Source organism: Bison bison, unplaced genomic scaffold (genome assembly GCF_000754665.1).
Source record: "Bison bison bison isolate TAMUID 2011002044 unplaced genomic scaffold, Bison_UMD1.0 scf7180017864296, whole genome shotgun sequence".
Classification (NCBI taxonomy): Eukaryota; Metazoa; Chordata; class Mammalia; order Artiodactyla; family Bovidae; genus Bison; species Bison bison.
In genome coordinates, this window is record NW_011494868.1 from 3,661,037 (window position 1) to 3,670,691 (window position 9,655).

A 9,655-nucleotide genomic window follows, 5' to 3' on the forward strand; every position below is an offset into this window, starting at 1 on the left:
TCTACCATCAGAGTATCCTTGCTCATGAATTGTGTCTTCGTCACTACCTTGCCTTTATATTTTACCATAAGTATTTATATTCCTAAGGAGCATATTGTTTAGTTTTTCATGCCTGTTTAGAAGTGGAATAATTGTGTATTCTTCTGCAAGTTGATTTTTTTCCCAAGATGGTATTCTTGAGGTTCATCTAAGTTGTTGCATACACCTAAAAGTATTTTCACTGTTAAATGTTAAAAGTTTATCCATTTTTGTGATACATTGGGCATTAGGGTTGTTTCCACTTGTTAACTGTACAGTTATAAAATATTCTGGAATATGTCTTCTAGGGACACATTCAAGTGCTATACCTAAAGATTGAATTGCTGAATCATAAGGCATGCATATCTTCAAGTTACAATAAAATGGCACAATGTTGTACTAATTACACTTCTGGCATTCAGTATATAATGATGCATGCATTGTCTTCACCAATACTTGGCATTGTCAGACTTCTTAATTTTTTTTGCCAGTTTGATAGGCAGAAAATTTTTCATTTTGATTTTAATTTTTATTTCCTTGATTAATGATGAGCAGCAAAAGGCTTCTGCTACACCACTTTTTTTTTTCAATTTTCTTTTTTGTTATAAACACCATAGCAAATTTTAAAAAGCTCTTTGAAAAGAGAAACATATAGTTCTTGATTTCCTGAGTGTACTTAATGCCTACCTACTCCTTCCCTGTACACAGTGGGATGATCAAAAGAAACAGGATTTTCAGGTGGGGGTGCCGGCGGCCATGGTCATCTGTATTTACTGGGTAGCCTCTTGACTCTTTCATGTATTCTTTGTAGGCAATCAAATCAAATGTGAAAAAATAGCAGTTTTTCTTGCCTAGTTGGCTAAGTTCTATATTGGTTAGAAACAGTGATAGTGGTGATAATTGCACATACTAAGTGCAAATTGTACACCTTAGAATGGTTAAAAATGATGAAATTTACCTCAGTAAATTTTTTTACATTTAGGTTGGTGATAACTATTTTGAATTACAGAATATATACATATACATGTGTGTAAGTAGGTACAGGCTTAGAGACTTAAAATCTGTTTTTTCTTTAAATTGGAGTATAGTTGCTTTACAATGTTGTGTTAGTTTCTCCTATACAACAAAGTGAATCAGCTATATATATACACATACCACCTCTGTTTTTTGGATTTCCTTCCCATTTAGGTTATCACAGATCATTGAGTCCTGTGCTATATAGTAGGTTGTCATTAGTTATCTGTATTATACATAAGAGTGTATATATGCCAATCCCAATCTGTCCCACCCCTGCCTTCCCCTTTGGATCCATACACTTATTCTCTGTGTCTCTGTTTCTGCTTTGCAGGTAAGTTCATCTGTACCATTTTTCTAGATTTCATAGTTTATATACAGTATTTGTTTTGATTATTTTTCTTTCCATTTTTATTTTGCCCTAGCTTCTCTTTCTTCATTAATTAGAAATTAGAGTTGTATGTTTTATTGTCTGTCACAACTGAGGTCAAGGTTAACTTGATTGGTCATTTTATGTTCTAGCTAGATCTTGGCATTTGATTCTCTTCATTAGTGAGATCAAGATCCCCCCCTTTAAAATGTGGTTGCCTTAGTTATGCTTTAAGCCTCCACCAGTAGACATACTAATTTGTATTCCTAGTCTTTAATGTCAAGACTAGCTAGGCTGCCGACCTTTTTTATATCCTTGTTTTCCTTTTCCAACTTCACCAGTGTTTTCTTTTTTTTACACAGCTGCTTCTGGTGGTACACATACCATTATCTCATTAAATCTTCATATTTTCCTAGGTCCACTTGTAGACAAATAGTTACTGGAAAGAGTTATCTTCTTGTGCTATTCTGAAAAAATGAAATAAAGTAACATCTTTTGAGTCATATAAATTATATAGCTTAACTATTTTAATTACTATATTTAATTTCTTGCTGGAATTTCAGTGACACTGGCAGAATCTTAACATAGCCAATTAACAATATGTTCATAGTGTATGTGGATCTGTCTGGCCCTTGGTTCTCAAAGAACTTCAAGGTCACTGTGTTTCTTTTCAGTGAATATTAGAAGGACCTTTTTTTAGTAATACATGAAATATAAATAAATGAACTCTCTTTTTTAATTTTTAGGAACCTCTCAATAGTGAAGATGATGTGAGTGATGAGGAAGGACAGGAACTCTTTGATACAGAAAATGTTGTTGTGTGCCAGTATGATAAGGTAAGGATTTAATCAGTTCTTTACTGTCTGAGCCACCAGGGAAGCCAGTCATCAGGTTACTAACATTTTTGCTATTGTAATTTCTTTCTTAAACCATCCTGTCTGCCGTGTTCAAGCATTTGGTTAGCTGATTGGTGCCTCTTAGAAACTTGAGTATAAACTGTGTGAATGAAAACAGTGTTATACTTTAGTAGATTATTTTAATGGAGTGAGAAATTAATTTGTATAACTATAGTTGAAAAATAAGTTATGCATGAAATCATAAAAAGTATGTTGTTTTCCATTTAGATTGTGTCTCCCAACTTATTAACAAAGTAAAGCCAGTTTATGTTGTCTTTTAATATGAATATTAAGTAAGTGGGATAACCCTATTTTCCCTCTGACCTCAACTACCTCAAAACTTAAAAGGCTTTAATTGAACCTTTCTGTAGCCTTTTGAATGAGGGTAATAAACAAGACTGGTAACTAACAAAAGATACGTTTTTACTGAAAGTTATTTTAAATTATTTAACTTTGCTGTATGCAGTCCATGGGGTCGCAGAGCCATACACAATGTGGGGACTGAACAACAACAAAATTTTGGTAGCAATAGAAAAATTTTAAACTAGGTTCTATGAAAATTAGCTATTGACTCCTTAATTTCTTAATTCTTAAAAAGGATGTTACTTCTCAAGTATTTTTGTTATAGTTTTGGCATTGTCGAGATTTTTTTGTTTATTGAAACATTTAATCAGAATTGTTTTCTGGCTATAGCCATTAAATTTATAATCCACAAATTATGCTTCATTTTTATAGTTTAATTTCCACAGAGATCTTTTCCGAGTGTTGAAAACTATGATAGATATAGTTGGGTTTTATTTATAAGCACTTCTCATTCACTAAACGTCTATTTATTAAGTGCCTAATTGTGTCAAGTACTAGAAGTGAAAGTGAAAGTTGCTCAGTCGTGTCTGACTCTTTGTGACCCCATGGACTGTCCATGAAATTCTCCAGGCCAAAATACTGGAGTGGGTAGCCTTTCCTTTTTCCAGGGGATCTTGCCAACCCAGGGATCAATCTATACTCATGCAAAATTTGTGCTCTTTATGCCCTCTTTTACAAATGATGAAAGTCTTAAATTTGTGTTGCTTTTATAAAATGAATATTATAAATAGCCATGTTTATTGCAAACATCTGTAGGAAAAATGTTTAAAAAATGAATCTTATCATTTCCTAATGTAAAGGTAAAATTAAGCCAGTTAAGTACCAGTGAAATTATAGAATTAGGTTAGTGAGGTCACTGATTCAGAGTATCAGGGCATCCACTTTTGTACCTTATGACTACTAAGTTAAGCACTCATAATACCTTACACCAAGCACATGGTAATACAAGTAATTTCTTGTTATATGCATTTGGAGGAAAAGTATTGAAGTTGAAACAACAGGGGATACCAGTAAATCTTTATTGTCAGGAAGACTCAAGGGACCCTGTTGGCAACCAGATTATCCAGAATGCAGTATCATGATAGCAGGATGTCAGATACATAAGAAAGGACCTTTACCTTAGCTTGACTGAGGAATATGCTTCTAAGTATTTTCATATTATAAGAGACTAGTATTCTCCTTTGTACACTTAATATTTTTAACGTTAAAATTGGTTTGTTTTGCTCATGGAGGCAATATTTTAATGTTTTAAAGTAAGAAATTTAAAAGTAACTTTTAAGTAGTTTGTTGTATGGTAAACAGTTTTAAAGTTTACAGAGATCTAATTTTTATTATCAAATGAGTTTTGGAGATTGGAGGGTTTTAGCCAACAGTGTAAGAATGGTGGTGTTCTGAAATGGGCTTGGGTGTAGTTTGAGGCAACTTGAACTTTAGGAGTTTATTTTTGAAGCCTAAATTTCAACAGTGAGTCAGTTTTAGCAGCAGTCATACAAAGAATTGATTGTGTTGCCAGTCAGATGAGAGCTTTAAATCTAATAATGAGGCAGAGTTCTCACATAGTATGGATAGGTAAGGACTGATGGCATCAGGTATTGAGGCATCGGCCTTGTTTGTAGATAGTGTTACTTAATATTTTTGTCATGAGGAAAGTTCAGAGGCCTTTTTCCTTGCACTCAGTCCTGTATACTCCTTTATACAGGACTTAATGTAAGGCCAGTAAATGAATTGTTTTTCAAGTTATATTTTGTGATTTAGTCAAGTAAAAATATTTACTACTTACTACTCAGTATGACTTCAGTACTTAGTATATGGAATATTACTTGATGCATATGATACTTTCTATATTTGCTTTTTGCAAGTTGTCTTGCAGCAAACTGCAGTTTCTTTACTTGTCTGTGGAATTCTTTTTTCCTGGCTACTCATTGCTTGTTTATTTAATTCCATATCTTTCAGCTTATAGTTACTTGTTCCATACTAGAAATAAATTTATATATCCATTTTTAGGATAATTAATACTTTCTCTATAGGAAGTCAAAGAGAAAAGGAGACAGAGATCTTTTTATTCAAAAAATACTTAATAGTGTCTGTGATGTTCCAGGGCACTCACTGTTCTAGGAGCTTGAGATAAGCCAGTGAACAAAACAAAACAGTCCCTGCCATTTGGAAGCTTACTCTAGTTGAGGGAGAAAAGGCTAAAACATAACAAAAAGATAAAACAAATTACAGTTACCTTAATACAACACTGGGGCTAATTGCATGTAACTTAGAGGCAGCCTTCTGTATCTGTGGTTCGTCTGTATATGTATAGTCATCCAACTACAGTCCACTTAATTCTGTGGTATTTATTATTGAAAAATACCTGTGTATAAGTTGATTTGTGCATTTCCAAACCCATACTGTTAAAGGTTCAACTGTAATTAATATGCTATGTTAGAAGTTGATAATTAGTGTGGGTAATTATAGAGTGGGAAAGGAAACAGGATCAAAGGCTTGATGAAAGTTAGCCATGTCGTTATTTGATGGCATACCTGCCTTCTTTGTGTGAGAAGCAGCAAGGAGGCCAGTGTAGCTGGGCTTGGGGGAGCAGTATAGCAGGAGATTAAATCAGGTAAGTGAGGGCAGGCGGTGTGGTGTAGGACTTTGTGAGGACATGGGCTCTCACTCTGAGTGAGAAGCTCTTGGAAGGTTTCAAATATACAAAAGTAGTATCACTTACATTTTAATCTTAAAAAAAAAATTGCTTTGTTGGGAACAGAATAGAAGAAACAAAGGTTGAAATGTAGAAGAAACAAAGGTTGAAATGAGATTAATAGAGGGAAATCATAGTAATCCACATGAGTGAAAATGGTGATTAAGGCTAGGATGATAGCATTGGAAGTGATGAGAAGCATCTGGATCTTGGATGTTTTGAAGGAAGAGTCAACAGGCTTTCCTGACTCTTGTGTATGTGGAAGAAGATAAAAAAGGGAATCAAGAATGACTCCAGGATTTTTTTTTTTTTTTAATGAGGAATTAGTCAAAAGAATGAAGATACCATCAACTGAGATGGGAAAAGCTGCAGATGGAGCAGATTTAGGAGGGGAGAGTGGCTGGTTTGGGACATGTTAGTTTTATATCTGTTAGATGTTCAAATCATCCATCCTAAGGTGTTAAGTGTAATAATCTAAATAGTGTAATTAGACCAGAGTTATAAGACCACTTGGACTTCTCTGGTGGCTCAGTGGTAAAGAATCCACCTGCCAGTACAAGAGACACAAGAGACATGGGTTTGATTCCTGGGTCAGGAAGATCCCCTGGAAAAGGAAAAGGCAACCCACTCCAGTACTCTTGCCTGGAAAATCCCATAGACAAAGGAACCTGACAGGCTTCAGTCTAGGGGAAGTCACAAAAGAGTCAGCTACGACTTAGTGACTAAACAACAACAAAATAAGACCACTTAATGTAAGAGGCCCTCTTCTGAATACTGTTTCACTTTATTATACTCTATTTTGCTTTAATAAATGAGAAAAGATAGATATATGGTAAATTTATATATAGCTTAAGTTAGTGATCTTAAGGAAGGGCATGAGAGTGGTTTTCAAATATATGAAGTATTCACTGTTTTTTAGATTAACTTTCCAAAAGGCAGGACTAGGATCAATAAGAAGTTTGGGGTAAGCAGCTTTTAGTAAGGGGTAAAGTATGAAAGACTTGCAAGGGGGCTGTCCCAGGAAGGGATAACTGAATTTGCAATTCTTCACCTTCCACTTTTAATCACACTCAAGCAGACACTAAACAGTGATTTGCCAAGAATACTCATGGAGACTGTTTGCATGGGGATGTTAGACCATGGAGTTTTAGCAGTGGGATAAGAAAATGCCTGTACATAGTGAGAATTTCTGCATTATTATGGAAAACAGCCTGATAAATAGAAAGCGTCTTGGACTGGGGCAAAGGAATCATCTTTTGTCACTTAATTGTGATATGTCATTGATCATCTCATTGAACTTCTCCAGGCTGTAATTTTCTCCTTTTAAAATGAAAGCCTGAAATGGGAGTGATGCTTATGATTGAAGGTAAGGGAGAGAGTGAAGACCTGGAAATCAGTTAAAAAGTATTTTAATATGTCGTATGACAAGAGGCTATTGATGCAGTAACTAGAAACTTATTGGTGGCCTTTTAGAAAACAGTTGCCAGGTGTCCTGAAGACAAGTAAAGTAGAATTAGAGATAAAATAATAATTAGAGAAATACTAATATTAGTATGAATTCTTATACTGGGGGGCCACAGTATTTAAAAAGTCAGCAATATGTAAGTTGTTAGTGTATGTGAGGAGGAAGAGAGTAGTTGTAAGCATGATACCAATAATGAGGAAAAAATGTCCTGGTGGTCAGTAGATAGGGAGAATGAAGAAAAGCCTATGGTTAATTAAATCGTATAGACTTAAAAGGAGTTACAGAGAAAAGGCAAAACATAAAAAGTGTTCTGGAAGCATCAGGGAGAACAAAGGGTATTCCTGTTTTAAATATTTGCCTCTAAAGAATTGTATAGGAAATGACACGTATATGCAGACCTGGTAGAGATTAAAATAATTTGCAGAGAAACATTATTAACTACTTTAATGAACCCAAATACTAAGAGCTATAAAATAAATATTAATTATAGACTTTTGAAAAATTCACCTAGCTAATTGGTTTTTTTGAGAGAGAGATTGTATCAAACTATTAAAATGCAATTTGACCACAGTTGTATGAAAATAGAAATCAGATGGAGATTAAACAATATGCTACTGAACTTGAAAATACTTTGAGACAAATGAAAATGGAAATACACCATACTAAACATGTAGAATACAGCAAAAGCAGCTCTAGGAAGGAAGTACATAGAAATGCCTACATCAAGAAACAAGGAAAAATCTCAAACAATCTAACTTTACACCTAAAGGAACAGGAAGAAGCCCAAAGTTAATGGAAGGCTGGAAATAACAAAGATCAGAGGGACTAAATGGAGACTAAAAAGATAATAGAAAAAAAGATCAATGAAACTAAGAGCTGATTATTTGTAGAGATAAACAAATTTGACAAACCTTAGTGAGACTCAAAAAGAGAAAAGAGAGGATTCAAATCAAATGAAAGAGTTAACAACTGATAATAGAAATACAAAGGATCATATGAGACTACTGTGAATAATTATACTTTAACACATTGGTCCATATAGAAGTAGATAAATTCCTAGAAACATAAAACCTTCTAAGACTGAATCATGAAGAAATTAAAAATCTGAACATACTGATTACTAGTAAGGAGATTGAATCAATAATGAAAAACTTCCCAATAAACAAAAGTCTAGGACCAGATGGTTTCACTGGTAAATTCTACCAAACATTTAAGAAAAATTAATACCAATCCTTCTCAAATGGTTCGAAAAAACAGAAGAAGACAAAACATTTTTAAACTCATTTTACAAGACCAACGTTAGTTACCTTGATACCAAAACTAGACCAGGGTGCCATAAGAAAAGAAAATTATAAGCTGGTATCATCCTGATGAGTATAGATGCAGAAGTGCTCAACAAAATATTAGAAAACTAAATTCAGCAATTTATTTAAAAAGGTCATATACCATGATCAAGTGGTATTTATTCCAGGGATTCAAGGAAGGCTCACCATCTTCAAATCAGTGTGATATACCATGTTGACAACATGAAGGACAAAAATCATGGGATGGTCTCAGTAGGTGCTGAAAAAGCATTTGACAAAATGTAACATAAAAAGTCTCAACAAAATTGTTGTGGAGGTAATGTACCTCAACTGAATAAAGGTCATATATGACAGACCCACAGGTAACATACTCTGAAAAGCACAGAGCTTTTCTTTTAAGATTAGAAAAGAGACAGGCATGTTCACTCTCACCATTTTTATTCAGCACTGGATGGAAAGTCCTAGTCAGAGCAGTTAGGCAAGAAAAGGAAATAAAACACAAATGAAGAAAGGAAGGAGTAAGACTCATTATTCCCAGGTAACTTGATACTACAAAAAAAATGCTAAAGACTCCACCAACAAACTGTCAGAACTATAAATGAGTTCAGTACAGTTGCAGGATACAGAAATCTGTTGGGTTTCTATGCACTAATAATGAACTGTCAGAAAGAGAAAATAAGAAAACAATCCCATTAACAACTGCAGCATAAAGAAAATCTAAACAAAAAACCCTGAATTTATAGATACAGAGAACAGATGGCCAGAGACAGGGTTTGGAGGTTAGGTGAAATGAGCGAAGGTGGTCAAAGACACAAACTTCAAGTTATAAGTATTCACGGATACAATGCGCAGCATGATGACTACCGTTGATGACACTGTGTATTTGAAAGTTAACAAAGAGCTTAAATGTTCTCATCACAGGAAAAAAATTTGTAACTATGCATGGTGATGGATGTTAACAGGCTTAACTGTGGAGATCATTTTGCAGTATACACAGAGATCTAATCATTACTTTGTACATCTGAAACTGCTATGTTACTTGTCAATTATATCTCAAAAAAGAAAACAGTTTGCAATTGCAATAATATACATGTTTGGTGTGTGAATGGGTTTTGTTGTTGTTTGTTTCCTCTTTTTATTTTATTTCATGCATTTTTTACTTATTTATTTAGATACACAGAAGTAAAAACAAATGGAAATTTCATCTCAAGGATGGCATTATGAATCTTAATGGAAGAGATTATATATTTTCCAAAGCCATTGGAGATGCAGAATGGTGAAAAGAGTTGGTTCATTTTCTTTTATAAATAAAACAAAAGAAACTTAAAAAAAAATTTAAAGTGGACAGTTTGAAACTTGGGACATATACCAACCAAAACTTAACTTCTGCATGTCAGAAAAGTGCAGTAGAAGCAGAGCTACTGGAACAAAGAGACCTTGACAACACAGACACTACTTCTAACTGGCAAGCCATGGAACTTGTAGTCACCTGGGGTTGTTAGGGGTGGGGAGGGTGGGGATTTGTGTAAGAAAACC

General features: G+C 34.1%; 1 protein-coding gene across 1 annotated transcript in view; it reads left to right on the forward strand.

Moving 5' to 3' along the window:
• Window positions 1–9,617, forward strand: part of GTF2A1 (general transcription factor IIA, 1, 19/37kDa) — a 34,234-nt gene extending 24,617 nt beyond the window's left edge. Inside the window, exons 8-9 of the mRNA XM_010850878.1 lie at window positions 2,149–2,238; window positions 9,292–9,617. Coding sequence (XP_010849180.1) covers window positions 2,149–2,238; window positions 9,292–9,399 — 198 coding nt within the window. The 3' untranslated portion in view covers window positions 9,400–9,617. The remainder of the gene's footprint in view (window positions 1–2,148; window positions 2,239–9,291) is intronic.
• The last annotated feature ends 38 nt before the right edge of the window (window positions 9,618–9,655 follow it).